This window comes from Botrytis cinerea, chromosome 14, assembly GCF_000143535.2.
Source record: "Botrytis cinerea B05.10 chromosome 14, complete sequence".
In the NCBI taxonomy this organism is placed as follows: domain Eukaryota; kingdom Fungi; phylum Ascomycota; class Leotiomycetes; order Helotiales; family Sclerotiniaceae; genus Botrytis; species Botrytis cinerea.
In genome coordinates, this window is record NC_037323.1 from 1,017,376 (window position 1) to 1,044,671 (window position 27,296).

Genomic DNA, 27,296 nt, shown 5'->3' on the forward strand with positions numbered 1-27,296 from the left:
ACAGTAGTTTGATTGATTGATTGATTGATTGATCCCTTGAAACTTTCGCCCTCTATGGTTGAACAGATGTTTTTAGTTTCATGCCATCTTCCAATTTATAATTAGAATTTCAAACTCCAATGTATCGTGCGACGCTCACTTACGTGTAAAGCCCTTGATACTGCGAAATGCCAAATTGCAACGTCACGATATATATTCTAGCATATAACTACACACGTATCATCACCCATGTCTGCCCATTGGTATCACGTGACACCGCCGTGATTTTCCTTGATTAGAATCATTCTCTTCCGACGCTCGAGATGATGATCCGCCGGCGTGAATGGGAGAGTAAAGAATTGTATGCGATATGCATATCTTCAGGATCATCCACGGCCATCTGAAATGGAAGGGCTGGTGATGATGGAAATCATGTCACACTTACACTTATTTAGCATGCCACTTTTAGCAAGCGAAACTTGGATGGTGGTTTCGAATGGGGTTTATATATAGGCGAAGAAAATGATCTCTCATCATATCAGCCCAGATAGATCAATGAAAGATGCAAGTTTTGGCTTGTAGAGTAGAGTGGAACCGTATGGAAGTTTGATGACTTGGTATCTACCTAGCCAGCTGGTGTATATACCAACATGAGGTGTAGTTGTTGCTTCCGTAAGATGATCATCGGTGAAGGTGCTCGAGTAGGTCGATAGATACTTGGGTGCGGGTAGTGGTATTGAGAGATCTACAGTGAAGACAGCCTTCCACTATCTGTTATCTATCATCTACTATCTACAAGATACCATACCTAGGTCCCAAAAGAACACTACCTGTGTACCTATACATGAAGGGAAAAAAAGGCATACACGTTAACAAGTTGTGGTGATAAATATAGTTAACTAATGTCAACTGCTACTTATTAGGTAATCATTGCCGGGCAGAGATAGATACCAAGCAAGAGCAGGGCACGCAGGAAGAAATGATTGGAAATGAACGGGAGGTTAAGCATCACTTCACCGTATTGTTATCAAGGCACTCTCAAAGTCTATTTGAAATCAACGAAAGCTAGGGACTCGTAGATGCCGGCTACCTCGATAGATGGATGTCTAGGCCAGTAGGTGCTTCGTAGCGACAGATAGATAGATATAAAGTTCTCATACCCATTGCTCCGTACAGACGAGAAAGCAGCATGAGCATCCGTAGCTAGAGTTGGATGGCGGGACCATGAGAAGTGATGGCACTTGGCATTTTATACAATCAGACTTCTCTGGAGAAATGAATAATATCATGGTCCTGTTTGAAGTGAAGGGTGAAGTGAAGGGTGAAGTGAAGTGAAGTGAAGAGTAAAGTTAAAGCATGCCATGTACAAGTAGATATCTTCCAGCGCAAAAGCAGCATCAGTCGTAGGCTGGAGCTAAGATCATTTGTGGGTTAGTCGACGCAACGCTTGGATATGATTGGCTCTCGCCCGATCTTTCCACTTTTTTCTCTCTTCTCTATCGAACCTTACCTCTCCGTCTCCCCCCTCTCCAACTTATCCTTACTCTTCCCATTCTACCACTTTTATATTTCACTCTTCACTCTACTCTCTGCACTCTTCACCTCCACCCTTCGCCTTCACTCTTCACATTCTTCCGTGACCATTCGGACGAGTACGGAGGACCCATTATCATCCGATTCGCAATCAACGCATATATCTCTTTAATATCTTTACTTTTCGCGTCCTGCCCAAGGTATCCTGCTGCTTCTTCCTTTTTTATTAATCTTCACTCTGCACTCCCTATTTTTTGTGGCGAATCCTGGTCCGTCCCATTCTCTCACGCCCCTCCCAAGCTTTCTTCCAGCTCCGACCATTCCACTTGCACGGCACGCCCCCAAAAGAGAGAGAGGAAAGAAACATTAGAAAGCCCTCTTGGTACGGGACCCAGAAAACGCACCTTCCTCTCGCGAAGTAATTTACATCACGCCCCTGCGTATTTTGGAGTCTCTTGTTATTTGCAACACACCCCCCAAAAACCCACCTTGGAAACTTTATACAAATTGCAACGACACACTGCAACCCATAAATCACCACCACCGCCGCCCCATTTCGATTAATTGAAAAGCCTCGTCTGCGGTATCAACGTCAGTTACCTTTAATTATCGTATGGTGAATCTCTCCACTTGCGCAAGCACATCCCATCACCAGAGCTTTTCAATCCCAGAGGAAACCCTCTTCGACAACCTGCAGACGCTATTGCTTCTCGCTTTCTCGCATCAAACAAGCCCCCGGAGTTTATCGCATTTGGCTTCCACTAAAAAGGTCCCCCCCCCAGACACAGACACAGATACCTCAGTTACACCAAAATCACACCTTCCAACCCATTCAATCTACATCAAACTGGCGCGCCACGTACAGTTACAATAACACACAGGTTGGAATATCCAAAACGACAGTTTTCGGTTTCGTTCAATTCAAACCGTGCTGCCGTGCGACATTTCGCTCTACAACCGCTTCGCGTCAGAGAGCTGTGGCTGACGGACGGTTTTTCTTCTTCTACACGAGTGTTGGATTGTAAAATTCACGCTCACCTTTACCTATCACTACTCGGTCGCGTTCAGAGTCTGCGACGATGAATAACGTCAATATGTCCGGTATGCCCAATATGGGTGGCCCAGTCGGGACTGGTATTCCCATGATGAATAATGGGGTACCCGGCGGAGCTGCTCGACACCCTTCGATGAAAGATAACGTCACCTTTAGCCCCCGATCGCAACTCAACACCTACATTTACGAATACTTTCTCAAGAGTGGCATGTTTGATTGCGCCAGAACAATGCTGAATGAACAAATTAACGTCCAGAAAGATAGCCCTAGTCGGGGCGACGCGGAAGATGGAGATGATTCTAAAGATGATGTCGATTCAAAGAGGCCCAATGACCTTCCTCTACCCAACCTTCCCAAGGAATCTCCCGAGAGTGGCTGTTTTCTTTACGAATGGTTTTGCCTTTTCTGGGAAATGTTCAATGCTCAGCGAGCCAGTGGAGATCCATCACGTAACGTTCTTTCCTATGTCACTCATACACAGGTATTTCAACCATGGGGAGGTTCACGAAAAAGCAATAACTAAAATTGTGTATAGCAAACGCGCCAAAAGGTAGAGCAACAGCAAGCTTCGCTTCGTGCTCTGAATCCAAATGGAATGCATCCTGGTGCACCCTATGGCCGTATGAACCCAGCTATCATGCAAAATGAAATTGCACGACAAGCAATTATGAATGGTGGTAGAGGCAAACCGTGAGTAGCCATCTTTGCTTGACATACCAATGCTAATTGATCACTGCCACAGCACCCCACAGCAGATGCAGCAGATGCAGCAAATGCAACAGATGCAAAAACAACAAGCAATGCAGAGAGAACCTTCGGACGGTAACCATCCACAACGAGCTCAATCGCCAGGAGGATCTGCCGAGAACGCACCATCTCCATCCAAGCGACCACGAATTGAAGGACCTGGATTTAATCAACAAGGTGGCATGGGACCTAATGGAAGAGGACAAACTACTGGAATTCCAGGCCAACAGGTGGGAGAAAACGCCCCCGGCAATACTGCTCAAGCAGCTCATTTGCCACTTTCAAATGGTATCGATTCAAATCTGACAGCTCAGCAGTTCCAAGGGTTCCCCGGTCAAAACCCACAGAAGAATCTTCAAGCATATCAAGCTGGGTTGTCACATCAGCAACAAAAGCAAATGCCTGGCGCAGCCGCCGGAGGTCCCCCCAATCAAGGATCGCCCATGATGACGCAAGGTGCTGATGTTAATGCAATGACTACTTATGGCTACGGCGCAGGTGAAATGGGTCAAAACGGTGTAAGAGGTGCTCCAGGTGGCCAACAAAGTGGCCAACAAGGTAACCATGCTTTGCAAGACTATCAGATGCAGTTGATGTTGCTTGAGCAACAAAACAAGAAGAGACTAATGATGGCACGCCAAGAACAAGGTGCTGCTGAGGGCCAAGGAGGTCCCGGAGGGCCTGGCATGGGACCTAATGGACCAAATTTCCCACAAGGAGCCTCACCACAAAGTGGTCCTCGGTCAGTAAACTCGCCAAACCCAAGCGAGCAGCAGATGAAGCGGGGAACGCCGCACATGAACAACCCAGGCATTCCATCTCCTCTGCCCGAAGGCCAAAATAGAGGATCGCCAGGCGCAATGAACTTCAACATGGGACAGCCTGGGCAAATGGATGCAGGCATGAACCCACAATTCTACAAGATGAACGATATGAATGGTAATATGATGCCAAACGGCATGCGACCCCCTAGTTCCCACCCAGGCTTCCCACAAGGAATGTCGCAGCAGCAAATGATGATGGCACGACAGCAAGCAGGCAATTGGCAAAATGGTCCAAACGGCGGTGCCCCCATGGTTGCCAATCCTTCCCAAGGACCTCCGCAAGCTATGGGCACACCTCAACAACGAAACATGCCTCCACCAGCAGCTCCTGCTAATGCTGGCGCGAACGGACGAACACAACCATCGTCCCCTCAAGGTAGCACTGCTGCACCTCCAACACCCCAGCAATCGAATAAGGCAAACCCCAAGAAGAAGAATGAGACCAAGGAAACAAAAACAAAGGTAAATTTCTTAGCGTTTAATGGATTTTTTGGTAGAAATGTTGACATTGATAACAGCGGGCTACAAAGAAAGGATCCGCCGCAAACCTCAACGCTGGTGCTACACCCTCCGCCGATCCAACCCAAGAGGCCGCTACCCCCACCCCAGCGACCCCGATCACCCCGATTCACGCGAAAAATTTCGGCAATGGTCCAAATCCAAACGGTGCTGTTCAACCCGTCAATGGCCAACCTATGGCGACTGCTCCAAACGTTGGAGTTGCCTCGTCACAGCCTGATCCTTTGAATGCATTCCCAATGAATGATCAACCGGTATGTCTATCACATGCAATTTCCTCCGGGTTTCACTAACAAATAGTAGTTTGATATGCTCGAGTTCAACAATCCCATGAATGGAAATTCGGATGTTCTGACGGACTTCGACTTTGATTCATTCTTGAATGATTCCACTGGTGGTGCAGATGACAACTATAACTTTGATCCTTATCTAGGAGAAAATGAAATATCCGAGACTGTTTGAAGCAATTCAGGTGCATAGGGTCAATTTTCCGGCGTTTTCGAGCATACTTTGGCGTTTATCGGATCATACCACTTCGAGCTTTCCTGGCGCATGGACTCTCAAATGTGAAAAAGAATCTGAACTTCAGAAAGGATTAGAAAGGGGGGTGGGGGGTGGTTGTTGCAAGTGTTTAAAAAAAAACTCCTTTTACATAAGACCATGACACAATCGTGCGACGTTGGATAGGAATCAATGGAGGGGAGTGGTTTTCATATTGTGTTTACGCTATTATACTTTTGATCAGTCAAAGGACGTACTTAATTATTTGCCTCATATTATGACTTATACTCGGCATACTTATACTGGGCAAAGTTATGAGATGGGAACTGGCGTTACTTTGTTTAAATGATTAGTCGATCTTGTTTATTATCCACCATATTTCTTTTATGTTGGAAGGGACATTGGGATCTCTTGGGGAAAGGGAGGAATCCTGTGTATTTATCATTGATGGGTCCAGTTCTCTCTCTCGTTTATTACAGGGCGGGTTTTATCCCTAGGAGACTCGAGAAGAAGTTTGTTTATTTTCCAAAGCAAATTCGGAGCAAGATTATTAACATATTTGTTTTTCAATGACTTAGTGTTTTCTAATAGAGTGAATGTATTGTGTATGAAGATGAAAGGGAGTATTGGCGCAATCTGATCAAGGGTAATTTTAAGGGGCTCGGTAATGCAAAGGGTGTCGATTGATTGTCTAGGTGCAGCATGGATTATATTGGAGTAGTGGGGACGGTGGGTGAGTGGTATGCATGCAGTATAGTGTAGTGCAGTGCAATTTTTTTTTTAATGATTTTTGTCCACCCTTTTTTATGTTCGTTGTAAACACTTGTTTGGTTGGAGTTGGATTTGGGATTATTAAGCGCATTGCATGGTAGATTTTAGGGTGAGGAGATGGAGGAATGGAGGGATGATGGGGATCGGATGGGTTGGGGAGTTGGGATTTGTGGTTTAGTGTAGTTTGGTTAGGTGTGGTGTGGTGATGGACAATAGATGGTATTGAGAGAATGGATAGAGAGGCGGGTAGGTAGGTGGGTTTATTAATATTGTATAAATGTGTGTGTGTATGTGTGTGTATGTATTATTTTAGTTGAGTGTATATGAGAGGGAAGAGGGGAGAGGGAAGAGGGAGATTATAGATGTAAAGGAATGTATTGGATCTGGGACTTGGGGTTTGGGATGAAAGTTGGGGCTTAGTTATGGGAGAATGGATGGGAGAGTGGATGGAGGAGTAGATGGGGATGTTTGGATGGGAATGGGAATGGATTTGTTTTTTTGTTCTCGTCTAGAGGTGTACCGAGTGATAGGGATGGGGATAGGGGTAGGGATTTTGTTGTTTGGTTTGGAATTGGAATTGGAATTGGAATTGGACTGTACTGTGTATTTTCACGCGGGGACTTTGTGTATGAGATGGGGTGGGATGCGGTGTAGGGTTCTGAGAGGGATGAAGAAACGGTTGGTGGAAGGTCGAAATCTAGAGTGGAATGTTAGGAGGGAGTAGTGGTGTTTGCGGGACTGGACAGGGAAGGGTGGAAGGGGGAGACTGGAAGATTGAGAAGAGAGGCAAAGGGAGGCAAGAGCTTGAAGATATCTGGAATACGAAAGGGATGTGATGTTGTGGAGAAAACATTGTAGGGGAGGAGAGATTTCAGGAATATGATAAAGCTGGAATTTGCGCGCATTTTGTACAACTATGTGGATTTAACTTCGAATGCCGGTTCCTGCTCTATGCTCTCTGGCGTTTCTGCGAAATTTCGTCTTTGAATCGCGTGTTTGGGGCTCGGTGGAGGAAGGGGAGGGTGCAGTATTTATATGATGTTTTGGGGCGGAGGTACTAGAAGTATAGTTGGAGGGAGGGAAGTTGGGATTTGGGTCAATGGTCAAGGTCGTATATGTATTTAGGAGGTAGGAGTTGGTGGGATGGGATGAGAATCGCGTGGTTTGTGGAGTGTGTGGTATGTGGTATATGAGGGTGTGAGGGTGTGAGGGTGTGAGGAGGGCTGAGATTCTTTGATGTTTGCTCTGCGTTGGTAATAGTTATCATGGAGATGGTTGGAAATTTGGTCTCTGGGAATGTTTGGTTGTTATTAATAGGATAACAGGAAAGGGGGCTTTGATTTCGAGTCTGAGAAACTTCATGTTGGTCACTGTATGAATCAATAAAATTTGATTATGCTACAGAGCTTGAGGAAAGGTGCCACCATTTCCCATCTATCGTATTAACAAGAACTATGGCATGCATATTCCAACTACAGCAGTATTCTAATAAGTATGTATTCCCTCATATTGAAATGGTTCCCCTCGAAACACTCTCAACATTTCCCAAACAGCAGAAACTCACATGTCCATTTTCAACACAAGATTCCCCGCCAATCACGTGCTCATACTACAAGCTTACTAATCATCATCATAGCCAAAAACTCCTCAGCAGGTAGTATCAAAGAATATTCAAGCTCGGCATCAATTCTTCCTCTGCAAACACATTCCCATCCATCTCAACAACTACTCTTCGCAACTGGAACAACGTCCAAAGAATTTCTACAATTCACCTCTAACCATCTAAAACTTCCACAAAATGGCACCAAAAGCCCAACGTGTAGTTGTCGAGCGCTCCGGCCGTCGCGCCGCTCAACCAAAAGGTTATTTCGCAAGCACATATACTGCATTGACTGCGCCGGAGAATGCGAGCGTGGTGAGAAGTATTGGAGTTTTTGGCATTGCGGTTGCGTTTTTCTCGAGCAGTTGGAGCGAGTATCTTTTGCCTCCGTGAGTACTTCTTTTTTTTTTTCTTGGGGATGGGATTGGGCTAATGATTGTGGTGTAGTTTGTAAAGAATGATGGGGCGAAAAATGGGGTTGAAATATCGAGGTACGGAATGATGAGGGAGAGGAATGGCGGATGAGTGATGAGGGGATACCTTTAATGACGACAATGTGTACAATGGATTGGGTCGCAGATCAATATACAGCAGTGGGAAAAAGTGTATGATAGGATGCATGATGCATGGGCGGATATGAAAACGATGATATATGATATGATATCGCGAGGACGACTCAGAAAATTCGGAATGTGTATGTATACATTGGGATGGAATATGAGGTGTGGATACTTATTGATGAATGGATCTCTACTTCCTCCACATATCAATTTTGGATGCCGCGGTGCGGTTGTGATTTGTAACTGGATTTCTTGTGAGATTTGCTCTTGTGGCTGTGGTTTGGTTCTGTTTATTTGTGTTCTGTTTATTTGTGTTCACGAGGATAGGAAAGGGTAGGAGTAGTGACGCAAATTGAAAGTCTGTGGATGGGGTAAGTAATGCTGAGAGTCTGAAATTGGTTATATTGGGATCGAATGCAACAGAGGCATGAAAGCAAGTGCTTTTATTAAGCTCGAGTCTAAGAATTGCAGATAGCTCTCGTGATATAATGAGAAGAGCATTCGATTACCTCACATAGTATATCTTCAGTGGTCCTCTCATACGTTTTCACGCTGTCTATTATCCATCTTCTATCCATGAATTTGGATCACAAGAATAAATCAAAAAGCCCGTCGTGGAAACGTTCATGAGTGAGTTAGTTCTTAGACCTGGCCCAAGGCTAGTCACAGTCACAGTCAGTTAATACTTTAATTCCACATTATTTAAAGCATTAAAATCCGGTACTTCTCCCGCCAACCCATCCGAGAGACTCTGCACGACTCTTTCCTTTCCTATCCTATCTAATAAGTCAGCTAGCTGTCAGGCTGTGGAAGACAAATTCTGCAAGATACATAGATGAAAACCCAATATCTAAAGCTACAAAGTCCTTTTCGACCATCCCAGCTATCCCACCTATCTCCTTACATCTCGCTATACTTTACCGCCAAAACTCAAGTAAAGTAATAAGTATCTATTCAAGTATATCTTTAATAACTTGCTTGACTCTCCAAAATCCTATCTTCATCCCATCCCATCCAATATCTTCTCACCCACACACTTCCACCAACCAATCCGCCAAACCCACATCATCATCATCATCATCACCACAACCAAGCACACACCAGCCAAATCTAATCTAATCTAATCTAATATACTCCTCTAACCCTCCAAACCCATCCTATATTTCTAGAATCTAATCAACTTCTCCAATCAACAAGCGTACAATGAAAAGTGCAATTCAATTACTAATTGCATATACTAGTTAGCGATACACTATATTATATGGCTTGTCAGAAATATAGAGGGGGAGGGTTGATTGATTGATTGATGGAATGGAATGGAATAGAAATGAAAGTAATATAAGATAATATAGTTGATATAAAAAGTATAGAAAATGAAAAGTCTTATAATATCTACATACCTACCTACCCACCCAGCCCAACCAGATTTCTCATTTATAAAATCAGAATATAAATAAATAGATAGATATAATAAATACTTGGATAATATAACCTCACGTTCTATAACTATCTATTACCTATTATCTACCATCTACTATTTACTATCTATTTAATATAATTTACACCCACCTCACAACAACCAACTAACTACTACCTATCTATCTATCTATCTATCTATCTATCTATCTATCTATCTATCTATTTACCAACTTATTAATCCTATCCTATCCTACCCTATCCAATCCTATTCGCATCCACTCCCCTCCCCTCCCCTCCTCCCCAATCCTCAAGTTCCGCTTTACAAAATAATATAAACACACACACACACACACACACCACATTACAGATGTTATTCTCTATACCTCCTTTCCCCTCCTTTCCCCTCTTAACCGAATCAATCGATCAATCCTCTATGTAAACTTAACTATAACATAGTTTATTCTTTTGTATTTATATATTTATACATCTATACATCCTTATATCCCTTTTCTTTACATAAGATAACTTAGCTAGATAAGTATGTGCTTTTAAGACGTTTTCGAACATTTACATATCCATCACTTTTACTTTTTCATGCACTCATTCAAATTCAAATTCAGATTCACCCACTTAAGCCCATGCCCTACTTTAAAATATAAGTAAACATAGCTGGAGCTTTCCGATTGAAATTTTCACTCGTTTCATTTTATTTCATTCCACTTCAATGCGCTACATAAATCTCATTCTCCATACCTTTCATATTTCATCTCCTTCCTTCCCACTCTACACTCATCTCTTTCCACCCTCTAAACTCACAAATTTTGATAATGCAACCTTTCCAAAAGGCAAATCATCAATCCTATCATCCTACCATGCCATTGATTTATTCTCCCTCCATCAATCCATCCATTTCTGTCTCCCTTTCAAATAACCTTCCTCAACTATCGAGAGGGTATGTGTGACGCCGATGTGTGTTGTAAAGAAAAAAAAAAAGAAAAGGTAGTTGATGTAACTTTGTTTCTCCAATCCATTCAGCCGACCCAACCAACCTATCCTCGCCAAACTCATCCATTCCATTCTTTCGACCCATCCCCAACCCGACCTGAATTCCCTTCCATTTCCCTGTCAAAGCGACCCATATCCCACCACCCAATTCCCACCATATGCACACCACACCAGAATTAGAACGGGGTATATTATATAGATATCTGAAATTGTATGCATCTTTCGACGTCTTGGCAGATATTATTGGTATCGAGCCAACAACGAAGAATTGCTCGAAAAAATTAGATAAAAAGAAGAAATGTGAAGTGAAGTGAAGTAGTGAAAAGGAAATAGATTCGATGTGCTTCCTTGCGTTTGTCCATCAGTCGTAATGAATCGAATGCGTGTGAACATCTCAATCATCATCGTTTGTGCAGCCTTCCAAGTACCATCTTAAGCAGTTTGTGGTTCTGGAACATCGACATCTGGCGAGTAGGTATTACTTATGCCCGTACCATCCGGTACATGACTAGTCCTTGTATCTGCGCTCTCTCGTTTCGAAACCCCAGAAACGCCACTATCACCCTCGTCGCGATCGAAGATGATACCATGTATATTGAGACCATGCTTATCGCTTGCCGGAGTCTTCAATGTCTCCTCTTCAACTTTTTCATCAAGGTTCATAAGTGCTGGAGGACGGTGTCGCATTTGTCGGGCTTTTGCAAGAGAAATAGTCTTTTGTTGATAAGTTGTGGTTATAGGTTTGGAATCGTCTCGGTCAATGGTAGCTTTCATTAGTGCAGCCATCCATAATCTACCCTGTTTGATATTTGGCACTGCGAAGTAGTGCACAGTAGGTTTGGTGAAGTTGACAGCTCTAGAAAGACCAGCTCGTGGTGGTACGAGTTTGAAAATGAACATAGAATCACCGCCACTTTTGCTTAATGTGGATTCTGGTTCGGCATCTGCTTCCGCTGATGCAATAGTTCCTTGGGCATTGATTGGGCTTGTAGGGCTGTTCGTTGCACCGGTGAGAGTAGCATGAAGGCCAGTAAGGCGATCAGTGTCAGCTGGCAAGACTCGATGGAATGAAATATCGATCAATCCTTTCTCCTGATCATCAGTCTCCGAGTAGTAATATGACAGCCGGCGGCCCTTCAAAACAAAAAGTCTAGGTTTCCATGTTGTCATAAGATTTGAACTTTTCTTTTTCATCCATCCACTGTAATCTGCACCAACCATCTGTTCTTGGGGCGTTTTCTTTTCGAGCCCCCGCGTGTAGGCACTAGTTTCCTTCTTGGACTTCTTTCTCGATGCCTTTGGATTAATCATAGCCGTTTTATCATCTGCAGGATCAAGTTCGAAGCTTGGGCCAGCTGAAGGTGTGCTCGAACCAGTTCTCGAAGGGGATTGAAGTGGGGATTCTTTTGTTGAGGATGATACCGTTTCGGTTGGTGAAGTAATACGAGATTTCTCACGGCCGGTGACAGCATCAGATATTGCACGCATGCTGAAATGGCTAGAGGACCCTGTTGGTTTAACAGGTAACAACCGATCGTTAGGGTAATTTTGTTGGAGACTTGGCGATTTGGGCGATACTATGCTATCCATAGATCTTTCTGGCTGAAGTCTGGTAACGAGTGGAAAATCGTCCTTCGGTGGTGGTACTGGTCGAGGGGGTGAATTGACGGAACTTTCGGAAGGGGTTCTTCGACGGCCGTTGACAGATAAGCCGTAATATTTTTGTGCTGCTGTGGGTGGTGTCGTCTCTCTTACTAAATCGGCACTGCCAAATCTGGAATGTCTCGAATTTGTTGTTGCAGTCCTTATTCTTTGCTCATCAGTGTAACTAGAATTTCTAGAGTGTCCACCTGTGCTACCTCTCTTACGTAGCACGTTCCTTTGCCGACCCTCCAATTCACCACCCGAGAAATATCCTCGATCAGTATCTAAATTAGTTGGGGGGGCTATAATTTCAGATGGCTGATCAGCAGATCCCTTGGTGGTAATTTCCGTGAGACCAGCCGACGATAACGGGCGATTCGAAGATACAGGTCGTTGGGATATGGCGGATGTCGCATCACCAAGTGACCAATCTTTGTTAAATGAGGCTTGCTTCCGGTGTGAAGATACACCTTGGGATTTATCTGCTGCAATTGCACTCACTAGTGAATGAGTGGTACTGAATTCACCAACAGAACTTTGTCTAGAATGATGTAAATCCCTGATTGATGCAGCAGAAGGTCTCTTTTCCCCTGGAACTCTTGGACTGCCCTGCGGAGTTTTGGGAGATATTGGAGACGAGGTTGTGATAGAGTCGTTTCTTTGGGCACGCTGATGAGATTGCCGAATATTATTTGATGACGACCCAGGTCGGTTACTCAAGCTGAGGTTTCTTGGTAGCATTGTGGATGAAGCACCACTACGAACGCGGCGGCCGCCATCCTCAGAGCCAATTTCACTACCAGCATATGTACCAGTGTTCCTTCTTGTTGGAGTTTCACCATTTACTTCGTCTTGGAGGGCTTTAATTTTTTGCCATGTTTTGAGTCTTCGCCCAACAGAACCTAATTCAAATTCCTTCAAGAAAACCGATGTTTGGTCCATGCCCAAGAGGACATCCCCTGAGATTTCTTGATCTCGAAACACTTCACAGTGCTTCTTATCAACTCCTACGGTAAACAAGTATTCTGCGACTTGCTCGGATGACCATATATTGACCTCTTCGAGAGTGTGCATGTCTTCCTCTTCTTCGTCCGTTTCCTCGCCATTGATATATGACATTCTTGCATCATTGTGATGGCTACTATATTCGCTTCCTGAATCGTTGATCGATTTCGGCACAGAACCAACGATATGGTTCATATCTGTTATATGCTCGTCAATCACACTTAGAGTTTCGTTCATGACTGGACTATCCTGACCGTGGGCATGAGATTTCGCAGCCGAGCTCGCACTCACTGCACTCAGTGGTGATAATATTTTTGGGGTAACGTTTGTTGGAGATTCAATTGAGGTTGGAGATGAGGACAATCGATCTGTAGAGAGAATATCCGGAAGATCTCCTGAGGTCTCGGGCAGAGCTGTCGTCTCACCAGAAGGACTCTGCGCAATCGTCTGAAGAGGCTTTTGAAGGGATGGTTGAGGCAGCGGATTTTGCAGAACCCCGAGTTGAGACATCGACAATGTCGAAAGATTTGGATGGGAAGGGTTTCCGCGAGGAGCTAATCGGGTATAGACTTTGAATGATATATCAGTTTCGACACCCAATGCGACATCAATTCCTTTGTGGGAAGCTTACCTTCTGGGAATAAACCACTCGATCCGTTTACTAAACTCCTTCCAAGGTACCATCCATCCCCAAATTCATCATCTCTCTCTATTAATTCGACCCGATCTCCTTTTGATAAGCTGAGCTCATCAGAACTGCGCGCAGAAAAATCATCTAATTTCATCATTAGTGGCAGAACTCCCTTACATGACCATTTATTGGAGCAATTTTGTGTCCGAATTCCACATCCATCATGCTTCCATTCCCCATGATAACCAAGGGAGATAGATATAACTTACGGATTACAATCAAAGTTGAACCAGGCTCTGGTCGCATTGCATCTGGTCGGTGATTGGACTCCATTGTCCTTGGGGGTTCCATCTTGTTCAATTCTATCTATCCTTCTCTTTAAATAATTGCTCGTCCTCCCAAGGGTCCTTTACTATTTACAAAACAACCATCGGAACTTTCTTGTGCTTTTGGATCGTTTGAGATGATATATGCTTGTTGAAACCAGATAGTAGTCGCAGAGTGATAGTTGGAAGATTGAAGGTTGGTTGACTCGAATTTTAGTTGCGGAGGCGTATTTTCGGGTTGCATTAACGACAACAAAAGTGAATTCGTTGTCGCAACATGAGTAGCAGGTATAGTATACCCAGTGATAGGCCTGTTTAGCTGGATGTGCGGTGCACCACAGTGTGCAAAGCCCAGGAATGAATAGAGGATAAAGTCCTGATAAAGTGGATTGGAAGTGTCTTTGAATCAGGGGGACATGATTGAGTCGTGCAATATAAAATAGAAATTGAGGTGATAGATGAGTGGGTGAGTGGGTGAGTGGGTGAGTGTTATCTGGAGTGAGGTCGGGTAAGGAGTGAGTGAGGGAGGGAGGGAGGGAGGGAGTGAGGGAGTAAAGAGAAGTGTGATAATGATAATAAAAATAAAAATAATGGAGAATTGAGTGGTGGTGGTGGTGGTGGTGGTGGTAGTGGCAGTGGCAGTGGCAGTGGTAGTGGTAGTGGGAGGGGAGGGGGTTGAAAGTTGAGATTTGAGATCTGAGATTTGAGAGTTGTCGGCGTATCGCAATGCAAAGGGTACCTGGTAATGTATATACTTCGTAAGGTACGTACCTGCCTCCTAGTTACCTATATAATATGTATATATATATACACATACATATATATGCAGGGCCTATATCATATCAAATTTCTATATGGTTTTTTTTAGTTTAACAAGTGGAGTATGATTTAAGTGAGTTTTTTATATTAGATTTGTTGAAATTTTGGTCTGTGAGGTTCAGTGAAGTCTAAAAAAAGTAAAAATAAATATAAAAAAAGTATGGGTAATTGGCTCGACTGTTGCTTTCAGCTCCAGTCGCCCGTCTCCCTCCAGAGCAGTTTCTCAGCATCGGACCACCAGCGAGTGGACTGTGAATAAGGGACTGGGCAGATGGGCAAGTAAAGGCAAGTGAAGCGCTCACTGCTTTGGGAAAGTGGGTGATAGTGTTACATCCTCCATACATCCTCCATACATCCTCCCAAGTGCAAGGGATCGAGGAGCTTGGGGAGGATACACGGAGTATCGCGACGGAGCAATCATGCATGGTTGGAGAAAAGAGCTGGCTTAGCCTTCCCTTGGTTGCACATCGTACATATCGTACACCACTGCTTGATGACAGTCCGAGGATCCCATTGGCGGACGCGTGTTGTGTTTCCATCCTAGGTTTGCTTTTGGGAATTCCCTCCCTGGTACGTACTCTGGACTGCACGGGACTGGCGTCTGTACGGTGAACACACTTCATATCTATGTATCGACCTCCCTATTACGTACCTAGCATGCATCTTGATTTGCGTCTTGATTTGCAGAAGCCAAAGTCAAAGTCAAAGTCAAGGCCCAAGCCACAGCCAAAGCCAAAGCTAAAGCCAAGGTAAGCTGTTGTACAGAGTTGATGATAACCCTTACCCCAAATCTTGCCGCGCACAGCAACCAACCAGAGATCTCCGACTGCTTCCATCAGCGCCATCCCCAGTCTTTTCGCAATCCTTGGAGGGGAATTGGGATCCCACTTCCCGGTAGTTTCATCCATTGCATTGCCACCCACATCCGGACTTTCTTTCGCAAGCTGTGGTAATGGCACCACGTGGGTGTCAAATACTTCATGTTCTTGTCCTTTGCACCTTCCCCGTGCCCCCAATATATCTGGAAAGGGCCATGGCCACATGACCAAACAACTTCTGACAGCCACCACATACCATCATGCCAATTATGCATGCAAGAAAGAGTGTTGCAGCACTGCTACCTGAATAGGCATATTCGACAAGTCAAGTCACGCAACTAACAAGCAACGGAGACAAGCCAGGAAGAGGCGAGCGAGCACGTTGTGTTTCTTATTATATACTCTTATTATATACTCTTATTACATACTCTAATTACATACTCTTATTACATACTCGGTGATACGTCTGTGGAGTCTGTAAAGTCAAGCAGTCTGTAAAGTCTGTTTGTAACCCCTCATTCATTCCCCCCCCCCCTCGACCCCTCACCCACTGAACTCATCACTGCTTGAATATTGACACTTTTGCAAGACGAATGGCGAATGGCTAGGTATGTTGCTGTGAAATGATTACTATGTAGGTAGGCATTCTGTCCATCGGCCATTCACTTCTTCTGTCCTTCCATTCCTCCACCTCCTGTCCTTCCAGGTATTCACATCATCTATACAGCACACACCGAAACACGAGATAATTCAATGTGAGAAGCCATTTTCTCACACACCTGTATCAATGGCTGGTATTTCATGCCAATACCTACATAGAGTGAAAACATTGTGTCCTATTTGCCGTGTTCCTATTCCTAGCCCTAGCCTCTAACGGTGACAAGAGATACATCTCGTTCTCATTGGTTATTCGCCATCCATTCGCCTTTTGAGGTGTTTGTTATCGGTACCTACTTCCGTCCTTGTCCTTCCTTCTCCATCGATACTGAACCTCATCAAACATCCATTCATCTCTCTCGACCCTGTCCTCACTCCTCTTTCGTAATTGTCTCCTCCACACAACAACAAAATTCGATAAGCAACCTCTGCAATCTACACTGAATTCTGTTGTCATACTTCCTGTTATAATTTCATTCCTTCATATAGTAAAATAAATAAAGAAAAATATCACATGTTCCTTGAGGCTATCCTTGTGCAGTACATCTCATCTCACATATGGTAGTATGGTATGAGACAGGCCTCGATTCCTTTTTCTTTTTCTACAAAACGAACTTCTCAACATCTGGAACAGAGGGCGCGGACGTGGGTGAAGAAGGTAAAAGGCGAGAGAGATTGAGCAGAAAGCATTCGATACGCCTCTGTACACGAAAGGTCTCTAATGCTTTTCAAACCGACCTTGAATTGTTATCAACGCGGATTCAATGAATTCTCGACAACGTCCAACTTAAGACATGCGCCGACCGCCCGATAAAGAGGGCAATTCTGCCATGACCGAACGAGATGTTGTCTCCTCTAATGCCACATTAAACGCCTTTTTGGGCGGGTCCCGACAAAAATCTTGGATGATCGCAGGAGGGGCACCAGTTCGACCGACTCCACGACGTCCTAGCATCACTAAACCGTCAGATCAGCCCAATGCGAATAATCCTCAAAGGTATGCCATGTCTAATTTCCTGACTGAAAACCACCTACTCGAGCACGAACATATTATATCGAGTGACTGGCGCAAAGGGCTACTCATCCATCCATAGATATGGACAGGTATCCATGGACAGGTATCTATGGACAGGTATCCCGTGGGCTTCAGACTTGGAAGTTCGCATCATTGCTGTGGGCTAGGTATCCTGGTCCTATTTCCCGATGATGTTTGCGACCATTGAATGCCTGCTTGTATCAGGCACACATCACAAACAAAACTCCATTCAATGACTTGAGGCTAATTACAGTAATCTTAGGACTTCGACCACTACTCTGCTTTCGCCAGTAACGAGCGACGAATCATCGAGTCCCGGACTGGCGCAAAATTCTGTGCCTCTTCAAAATACACACACCGCTTCCTTGTCCGGCACGCAGGGTTCTTCGAGAGTGAATGCCACAATCGCAACAAGTCAAGCTCTGCAAGAAGCATGTATTACGCCTTCAAATCCCGATATTGTACAGCCTCGAGTTTTCCCTGACGTAGCGAGAGGCGAACCCGACGAACCTTGCACAGTGTCAATATCTGCAAGGCCTCCTCTGTCGGAAGAAATCTCTCAGCTGCAGACCTCAGCTAACATCACTTCAACTGGAAACTCACCCAAGGATTCACTGCACAGGTCCTCTTCAGATCCAAATACAAGAAGTCGGGTACCATCTGTTACCACAAGAAACTCAGAAATATTCCCAGCAATTCAGGGTCAAGTGGAGCAGACAATGCTTTCTCATACCCAGCGTCCTCAGCGGCGGCCATCATTTCGCCCTACCATGCCTTCTTTGAAGCCCCGTGCTGAAATGGTAAAGAAGTATATCGAACAATATGGGGGTATGGCCAGCTTAAATTCTGCGCTTGAAAAGCCAAGGTTCAGTTTGATGGAAACTGCCTGCAAGTGTGACGATGTCCATTATGTTGCAACACATCAGTTGTTTTGTGTGTGGGATACAAGTCGTAAAGATATTACAGGTATAACTGAGCTTCCAGACTCAGTGACTTTAAGTCATGCGTTTCGGATACTTGGTCAGCTGATACGAGACAATGAAGGCATGGCACCAAATCATCTTAGATGGTTTGCTAATTTTCCAAGTCCATTTGCTGACTTGATGAAAAACTCCGAGCCATATCGGCGAATCGTTCAAGAAGTCGGCACATTTCTCTCAAAGTTGGTTTCTAATTGGTCGGAACTAACGAGAATGTGTGCTAGCAGAGGCCACCCGCCGCTAGTTGATGAACTGATTAATGAGCTAGGGTTATTATCACCGACTTTACAGAATATTGTCTTCACTGCAACCAGGCGCAACCTTAATATAGTGGATGATGAATATGGTAATGAAATGGAAAAAGTGTTTGAGCAAGATAAAACAGGACACAGAGAACTTGCTGCTCGATATAATACTTCTCGGCCGCCCTCGGAAAAGGAGATTCAAGAGAGAACTAAAACCATAGTGCAAAGGTATATGGTGATATCTTTGAAATCGCGCCAGAAGATGTTGACGAATATGGCTCCGCAACCTTCAACAACAGCACCAGCGACTCCCTCGAGCACCGGCCAGATCCCAAGGATTCCAAGTGGACCGTACCCTCCAATAGGTTCGAGTTTTAATTCCAACCAGAATAATCCTCAGCAAAATCATGTTCAGAACCGTCAAACTGGTCAAACTTTAAGTCAAATACGAACCTCGTTTACTAGACCTTCATCACCTTTAATTATAGCAAGTGCGAGCAGTATTCATCAGAATATTGCGCCACGTACAGGTATAGACACACCTAGTGCAATTCCCATACAAGCCTTGTCCATGGAGTCGCCAATCCAACAGGGATTCCAATATTCGTCACCTATTCTTCGCAGTAATGGCACTCCATTCCCGCCGTTGGCATTGCAGAGTAATGGTTCTCAGTCACCAATTATAGGACAAAATCAGGGACCTCCTCAAGGCCAATTTAACTTTGACCCAAGATTCGACAATAGACAGCAGCAGCATTATCCACAACCATTTATGCAACAGGCGCATGGCCCGGCACAGTATAGCCCAAATAATACCCAACAAACGAGTTCTCAGCAACTGCAGCAAATTCAGATGCATCAACAGCACCTACAGCATCAACAGCACCAGCATTGGTTACAGCATCAGATGTCTCAACAGCAGCAGGCCCAAAATCAAGCTTTAGCACTGCAGCGTCAAGCTCATCCGAGAAGAGATAGCCATCCAGTCAATGGCCAGCCACAGCAGCAGCAAGTTTTATCAAGAAATGGTAGCAGAAACAGTACCAGAAATAATAGCGTTTCCGGCGAGCATATGTCTCCGTTGGTGAGTGGTTCTATTTATATGCGAAACAATCCTCAAGGAAACCAAGGACCTCCTCCATACCCAAGGGCAATGACTTTCGAAGAGCAGGAATGCATACGATATAGAAACATATCTGATCCCATGAAGAGATCTTTCATTCCTCCCCTTGGTTTTACGCATCCCCAGGGAATTCCAGATCCAGATATGAAAGCTCTCCATCAAGCGAATCTTCGCAGCCCTCGCCTAGTCACTATCGATATTCCTAATCTTGGATGTGATGGCGTCTCTCGCAGATTTTATCAGTTTGTGAAGGATTTTCCTATGGCTCCAACGAAGATCCCCTTCGAATCCTCACTCAACAAATTAGAGTTTCAAATTTCCGCCGATGCATTGACACATATTTCTCGTGATAAATTGGTTGCCAATGATTGTCTAATGGTCCGAGAAGTCAAATCGCAATCTCTTCAATTTCGATTGAGATGTGTGTCAGCTGTCCCAGATTCAAATGATTTCCCCCTTTCGAGATGGGTTGTTTCGGATACGGTGTGGCCCGAAATGATCTTCATGGATATTGATAGCCATGAGTTAGAGGCTAGACGCAAATGGCACCATGGGAGAGATCTTCCAATCGATATCACGCCGTATGTAAATGTTGGAGCCAACGAGATTTCAATATCGATGCCCAAGTTACCTACAGCAACTAAAGAAAAGGAATATTTCCTGGCAGTGGAAGAGATTGAGATTTTACAGCACAACGAAATCATGGACATGTGTAAAGAACAAAGTATTCCTGCAGCAACGGTCTTGGAAGATATTAAAAAGAAGCTTGCAGGCCCGACTGATGATGACGATGAACTTTTGATATTGGTCACTGATCTTTCTATTGGTCTTACTGATCCTTTTACCTCGAGAATCTTTGAAATTCCTGTTCGCGGTAAAAATTGTTTGCATCGGGAATGTTTTGATCTCGCAACTTTCCTGTCGACACGCCCAAGCAAGCCGAAACGACCAGATCAACCTTGTATGGTTGACGTTTGGAAGTGTCCGCTGTGCTCTGAGGATGCACGTCCATACAGCCTTCGGCACGATGAATTCCTGGCTTCTGTGAGAGACGAACTACAGCAACAAGATAAACTAGACGCAAAATCCATCCTAGTAGCGGCGGATGGTACTTGGCGACCAAAAGTGGAGTCGCAACCTTCACATAAACGAAAGTCAATCACCGATGACGATGACGACGATTCGATAGATGAAGAAAGGCCAAGAAAGAAATCAACGAATGATGCCAAGCATGCCGTGATAGAAATCATTGAATTGGACGATGATTAAACGTTTCTTTACTGGATTTTCGTTACGATCACACATGGATACGCGAGCACAGTGCGGCGTGGAGTTTTGCAAAATTGATCAGCTTGTTTTCTTTGGTTGGATGGATTAGCTTCTTTGCATAGGTGCTTATTAGGGGCGTTGATTTTATGGAAATGGATGGAGGACGAACACAACCAATCGCTTGGCGTACATTAATTTTTGCTACTTCTTCATGTTAAGGCGTACTTAACACATTTCGGAATTCTCACAACATGGCTTTGGCGTATGAATGTTCTGTTGAACGCGGCTGCGTATGGTGCGGTTTCTTAGCATGCGAGAACATGACATGGTAGAGTGGCATATGGTAGGGCATGGCTTTTCTATTTTCAAGGTGGAAAATACTCCTAGATCATGATTATCATGAAATATGAATGGATCATCAGGGATTGATCAGATTGATTGCACATGGTAATAGACTACTAGGTCTAAAATGGATGGAATTTGTACATTGTAACATTGTGTTCATTGATTGTGCTGAGCTGAGATGCTTGGTTGCAAGACTTGGCATTCATTCATGTGAAGTTATTACAATAAATGAGAATTATATTAATGAACATGAAATGAAATATTGGGGTGGGCAAGTAGAAAGTGATGATGTTTTTTTTTTTTTGTTATTGGCGAGATTTAGGGGGTTTAGTGGGAGATAATGTGGGCATTTGAACTTATATGGGTAACTGCAAAGTAACTGCAAGGTAGGTAGGTAGGAAGGTATGTGTTTTTCTTTTCTTTTCTTTTGGGGGGGATTGAATGGGATAAGATAGAATATCGCAACTTTCAGGGAAATATCAATATGAATATCAATATAAAGAAAGTCCGTCCGAGTCTGATGGATGAGGAGGGAGGGAAGGAGCGAGGGAGGGAGAGAGGGGAAAAGAAGGTCTCTCGAGTGAGCGATGAGCTGGGCAAGAGCAGAAGAGAAAATGGAATCGATGGGAGGTACTGGGTGGTTATTGGATTTTTTGAGTTATCTGCTTGCTAGTCTTTTTCTTGGGTGTGTGTTGATACTTTGATGTTGATTTTGATTTTGACGTTGCTCGGTATTATTGTTAATTCATCGACGACTTTTACTTTTACTTTGAATATCGATATCGGCATTTAAATTTTTATATCCTACGCTACGAATTCCTTCTCGCATTCTCGCACATGCAATTTAGCATCCTTTCCCTCTTCAAACTAGCAAGTCAACAAACTAGTCATATCCCATTACCATCATCACCACCACTACTGCCACGACCGCCATCTCGCCCTCGATTTCCTCTTTCCTTCCTACTCCCATAATCATAACCATAACCATAACCATGATCCCCAACCTCAACCTCAGCCCTCCCCATATCCTCCAAAACCTCTTCATCAGTATCCTCTACACCCTCACCATCATTGTCAGCCTCGTCAGCGTTCTTCTCATCGCCTCCGTCTGGACTTTCTGCATGCTCGATTACAGTTTTGAGAATCTTTCCGTGACGGTACTTTCTCATGTTGCGGAGGTTGTGTTGGTTAGTTTTTTTTTTTCTTTTTTTCCCCCGCTCTCTCTTGTACTCCTTTTCCCTTCTCCCTATAATCATAATCTCACACGATGGTGGGAATTATCGAGATAGTCCGAGCCATTCAAGAGAACTACAGTGCGAATCGTAGATGTGTGGAAATAAATATGTTGCACTACTAAGCTGGAGCTGATTAGTATGCGGTATAGAGCTCGGCGGATAGGTTGTGCGATTTTCTGGGGTTGGAGATGACGGCTGATGGGTTTGATTATTTTAGGGGAGAGGAGGAGGAGGAGGAATGGTAGGGGGGGTATAGGTGGGAAGAGGTGTGTGGTGTGATGTGATGTGAAGAGGAGTGTGGTGTGTAGAGGATTACAGATTGACAGGAGTGGGTCTACGATATGTACACCAGCGAGACATGTATAAGCAAAATGTGTTAACGATGTATAATGTATCAGCGAGGAGGACCTGATTGGCCTTGTTGAAAATGCCTTACCAATGGTTAACCGACATATTAGCCACGGAAAGCCAAGTTGGAAGCATAGATAAAGACTAAATTTCGTTATTTCATTATTCATGTGATATTTTTCGTTGTAGAATAATAGGTATACTATGGAACACACACGCACATAATGGATATGTATATCTCTCATAGCTTGGGGGTTTTGAAAGTAGCATCCAATGTATGACAACTGCTGGTCATGATTTAAAGTATAAGCATGAGTAGGGGTTTGATTGGGGAAAAAATGAGACTTGTGACATCAAGGCTCTGGATTTTAACAGAAAATGGAGGGTCGAATGCCGTGTGGTAACGCATCGAATTATTACTTGTGGTATATAAATGGCAAGAGCTTTCAAGGGAATGAATATATCATCTGACAATATTGATATATTGTGTTTGATTGCAATGTAAAGTGTCCAAGTCGAAAGCTAGGAAACAAAACATAACACGACACGGAGCAAGCAGAATGACCCCCAGAACCTTCTCCCCCAAGAAGGATTATACAGTAGCGTGAAACCTCAGAGATAGTTTGTATAATTAGAATTATCAAATTGTCAACCATGATACCCGAAAAGAGAAAGAAAAAAAAAGTGGGGGATGCGATGATAGCCGTCCTCTCCAACTATGTGTCGATCATGAAGTTGTTTAGTACATTCAGCTTGCTCGCTAGTACGAATAAGCTTTTTCGAACAAACTTTCAATATAACTCAGCTGCCCATCATCATTTTTGCAATAGAGAAGTGCAAGCAATTCAAGGATTTGACTTTGAGATACCTGGAAAAGTTAATACTGACATCATTCATGCTGGCGCCTAAGAACTGCTAAAAAATACCTCTCTCGGATAGAACAAACTCTGATTGGCTGTTTTTCCCGTAGTGCAGTCCGTCAAAATGATTTTTTAAATTAAGCCAATTTAAAGCAGTCGCCGGACGAAGAGAATGAAAAATCATTACAGGATGAAGTTTGAGGATCTGGCTTTGCTTCGCTTAAATACACCTCGAAAACCTCAAGAGATCTAGACTTGTTGCGAAGATCAAACCCACCTCCCTTACCTATCACATATTTAAAGTCTGTGAAAGCGTTGAATTCTCCCCATAAACTTGCACATTTAAGAATACTGATTTTTTCTTAGCACATGTAATGCTCCTCACGCAACTAAATAAGACTCACGCGAAGCATTAGTTGACGCCAAGAAGAGTCCAGTAACTTAATGACTTGCAGAATAGTCACTACGGTAGCGTAGACATAACACTATAATGATGCCACGATTCGAAGATCGAATTCCCTCAAAACATATAAATTAAACCTTCAATCCTGCAATAGTCTTTCCTGAAACGCACTTTGATACATACAAAGCTCATAACACTTGTTATTGAGCCTTCCCGAAAAACATAAGAACAGAAAACATACACACTTACCTACATTGTGGGAACCCAATAAACCATACACCAAACATAATCGACAGTAACAACTTCGACTTCGGATAGTAGCACCAATCAATCAATCGAAACACATTTTGATTTTCCAAGATACAAATACCATTTCAAGGTGAAAGTGTTGAATATCAAATCGCAAAATCACAACCAATCAGCCAAAAGCAACTCGCAACACCACATATCCAACCAGTCCTAAGCAACTTTCAACACTACTGACTCTTTCAATCAAACGCAATTACCCAAAAAGCAGCCTCTATCGCAAAACCTACTAATCAACCAAAAGCACCACTTCCCAAGCAACTTCCACGCAACAACTTTGAAGTGAAAATGAAGTTTCTCGGTCTGCGAATTAGGGAACCAAAGCCCGAATATCTGGATGCTACTAAGCCTATAGATCACATTAGGCAGCTCCGTGATGCCCCCAAAAGGAAGAGTCGACCAATTGAGGATGGCCTGGACAGACAAGAGAGTGATGGAAGTTTGCCATCATCAGGTGTAAGCAGCCAGGAAAATGCAGATAGCTCGGCACCGATAATCGCACGTACGATAGAAGACCTGAGGGATGTTATTGGAGGAGCTGGGTCATCAGCTTCGAACTTGGAATGTTTGTTGTTAATCTTATAAGTTATCGGATAGAATATGCACACTGACTCCCCAATAGTAAAATCTAGAATTTTAGAGCTTGCAATCAGTGATATTGGCATGGGGAAGTATCAATGGTGCTTATTTGTACTATGTGGTATGGGATGGGCGGCGGATAAGTATATTACTCCCCCATTTCCTGAAAATGATAGAACCTGATAAAAATTAGTCTTTGGCTCCAGGGAGTAGCGTTAATCCTCCCTACCTCCTCTATTGCTTATGGTGTATCTGACCAACATGTTCGGTACGCCACTCTCGCCTTGAATGTTGGACTGTCACTTGGCGCTATTGGCTGGGGTTTTGGATCGGACAGAATAGGGAGAAGACTAGGTTTCAACTCAACATTAGTCATTGCTGGAATATTTGCCTTCTTGACAGGAAATGCACCGAGCTTCATTGCTGAGGCAGCTTTTCTCGGAGCAATTGGACTTGGAGTAGGAGGTAGCCTACCGGTGGATGGAACTATGTTTGTACGTCGACATTCTCAAAATAGAGCCCCGTCTCATTCCGGGCATTGCGTCTGTTCAATATTTCAAGGTGTCGCTTGCTGATGTTTTACTAGCTTGAATTTCTACCACACAAAGATCGGATTTACTTGACACTTCTGTCGGTATGGTGGCCAATTGGGCAGGTTGTGGCTTCACTTTTTGCATGGCTCTTCCTTGGATCAAACTTTGAAGCAACGCGTGGTCTAAGACTTTTCTTGTACACCATGGGCTCTATAACTTTGGCAATGGCTATCTCTCGCTGGTTGTTTGATAGTATAGAGTCGCCGAAATTCCTCCTCGCCTCGAACAGGCAAGCAGAGGCTGTAAGATCTGTTCGTGCACTGGCGCATAAGAACGGTACCAAAACGTGGCTCACCGAAGAAATCCTCAACGAGATAGGAGGAACAGCAGAGGTGACCGATGTAGTGAAGTCAAGCAGCATGGTACGGGCACGTCAAGCGATTGCGTCTTTTGGACCAGAAACAAAAAAGCAGATCTCTCCACTGTTTGGAAACGCTGAATTGGGTGTAAATACTGTAAGTTGTGTATTCAGTATCCCCATTCTCCAATTTTGATTTTAATTTTAATTAGGTTCTATTGTGGATCATTTGGCTTTGTATTGGAATAGGATATCCATTGTTCAATTCCTTCTTGCCACAGTATTTGAAAGGCGGCAACAAATCTGAAAGCGAATCCGACACTTATCGAAATTACTTGATAATCAGTACAGCCGCTGTCCCTGGGTCCCTTTTGGCTTGCTATATTGTCAACGTGGCCGGCCGTAAGAGACCAATGGCCTTTGCAACGATGATTGCCGGAGTTTGTTTCTTTCTCTTCACCCTTCGCAATGACAGCAGCTTTCAACTTGGCTTCGGTTGCGCAGCATCATTTTTCCAAAATATCATGTTTGGAATCCTTTAGTGAGTCTATCAGCTCTATCGACGCGAAATTTGTTATGTTGTACTAACAACATGCAGTGCATATACTCCAGAAACCTTCCCCGGATCCAGTAGAGGAACCGGTTGTGGTATTGCCCATTCATTGAATAGACTTGGTGGAATAATTGCTCCTCTCATCGCAGCGAATGTTGGAGCATCTAATCCAAGCATCCCTATTTACGTCAGTGGCAGTTTGATTATCTCAGCATTTTTGGCCATGTGTTGTCTGAGAATAGAAACGCAGAATAGACAGTCGTTGTAAGAGGGTTGCACTGTAGGGGACAGTCCACGTACACCAAGCGTACTCATTAGTTAGAACAAATTCAATGTACGACATAATTCAGATGTGCTACAAATTGAATGTGCCACACGGCGATAGAGAGCCCAGTTCTTGACCATATGACTGCAGAAACCCGACATTAAACATTCTGATCTCTACCAGTCTTTCCATTGCCAGCTTCGATGGCCCATGATTCTTCCCTACCTCCAATCTTCACAATGAAGATTCGAATAGAATGTCAGACGGCCTGGTAGATAATATTGAAGTCTTTGATCTTCTGCTCTGCCACTGCATTCATGGATCTTATATCGATCATGTCAATCCAACAACTTCTGCGGGATGAAGTCTGATTAAGGTAAATAGCAGGGATGGGAGATGTGGGCTGACGGACAAGCTACAAGAAACCCCCGGTGAGCTGAGCGTCA

The 27,296-nt window shown here is 43.9% G+C and overlaps 6 protein-coding genes across 10 annotated transcripts; 5 read left to right on the forward strand and 1 right to left on the reverse strand.

Annotated features, from left to right (window-relative positions):
- Positions 1 to 1,570: 1,570 nt before the first annotated feature.
- BCIN_14g02590 (hypothetical protein) lies at positions 1,571 to 5,701 on the forward strand. 4 transcript variants are annotated; one of them, XM_024697110.1, is made up of 6 exons: positions 1,571 to 3,047; positions 3,102 to 3,256; positions 3,309 to 3,543; positions 3,631 to 4,599; positions 4,656 to 4,910; positions 4,960 to 5,701. In XM_024697110.1, exons 1-6 carry the CDS (start codon positions 2,592 to 2,594, stop codon positions 5,116 to 5,118), a joined length of 2,229 nt encoding a protein of 742 aa, XP_024552924.1. In that variant the 5' UTR covers positions 1,571 to 2,591; the 3' UTR covers positions 5,119 to 5,701. The 4 variants fall into 4 exon arrangements, with proteins under 4 accessions (XP_024552924.1, XP_024552923.1, XP_024552925.1 ...); XM_024697109.1 differs by having other exon boundaries at positions 4,668 to 4,910; XM_024697112.1 differs by having other exon boundaries at positions 3,309 to 4,599.
- Positions 5,702 to 7,625: 1,924 nt separating this feature from the next.
- Positions 7,626 to 8,281, forward strand: BCIN_14g02600 (hypothetical protein). The gene is made up of 2 exons (XM_001551212.2): positions 7,626 to 7,917; positions 7,976 to 8,281. Exons 1-2 carry the CDS (start codon positions 7,727 to 7,729, stop codon positions 7,980 to 7,982), a joined length of 198 nt encoding a protein of 65 aa, XP_001551262.1. The 5' UTR covers positions 7,626 to 7,726; the 3' UTR covers positions 7,983 to 8,281.
- Positions 8,282 to 10,191: 1,910 nt separating this feature from the next.
- Positions 10,192 to 14,624, reverse strand: BCIN_14g02610 (hypothetical protein). Its single transcript, XM_024697113.1, has 3 exons — positions 14,062 to 14,624; positions 13,793 to 13,936; positions 10,192 to 13,730 (listed from the first exon to the last, which is right to left on the reverse strand). Exons 1-3 carry the CDS (start codon positions 14,141 to 14,143, stop codon positions 10,945 to 10,947), a joined length of 3,012 nt encoding a protein of 1,003 aa, XP_024552927.1. The 5' UTR covers positions 14,144 to 14,624; the 3' UTR covers positions 10,192 to 10,944.
- Positions 14,625 to 16,802: 2,178 nt separating this feature from the next.
- Positions 16,803 to 21,644, forward strand: BCIN_14g02620 (hypothetical protein). Its single transcript, XM_024697114.1, has 2 exons — positions 16,803 to 17,409; positions 17,711 to 21,644. The coding sequence occupies exons 1-2, from the start codon at positions 17,207 to 17,209 to the stop codon at positions 21,063 to 21,065; spliced, it is 3,558 nt and encodes a 1,185-aa protein (XP_024552928.1). The 5' UTR covers positions 16,803 to 17,206; the 3' UTR covers positions 21,066 to 21,644.
- Positions 21,645 to 22,181: 537 nt separating this feature from the next.
- Positions 22,182 to 23,205, forward strand: BCIN_14g02630 (hypothetical protein). Its single transcript, XM_024697115.1, has 2 exons — positions 22,182 to 22,597; positions 22,795 to 23,205. The coding sequence occupies exons 1-2, from the start codon at positions 22,403 to 22,405 to the stop codon at positions 22,888 to 22,890; spliced, it is 291 nt and encodes a 96-aa protein (XP_024552929.1). The 5' UTR covers positions 22,182 to 22,402; the 3' UTR covers positions 22,891 to 23,205.
- Positions 23,206 to 24,461: 1,256 nt separating this feature from the next.
- On the forward strand, positions 24,462 to 26,853 carry BCIN_14g02640 (hypothetical protein; the record flags this gene model as incomplete). 2 transcript variants are annotated; one of them, XM_024697117.1, is made up of 6 exons in its annotated part: positions 24,462 to 25,127; positions 25,185 to 25,284; positions 25,335 to 25,635; positions 25,728 to 26,189; positions 26,245 to 26,573; positions 26,631 to 26,853. In XM_024697117.1, the coding sequence occupies exons 1-6, from the start codon at positions 24,851 to 24,853 to the stop codon at positions 26,851 to 26,853; spliced, it is 1,692 nt and encodes a 563-aa protein (XP_024552930.1). In that variant the 5' UTR covers positions 24,462 to 24,850. The 2 variants fall into 2 exon arrangements, with proteins under 2 accessions (XP_024552930.1, XP_024552931.1); XM_024697116.1 differs by having other exon boundaries at positions 24,462 to 25,284.
- Positions 26,854 to 27,296: the final 443 nt, after the last annotated feature.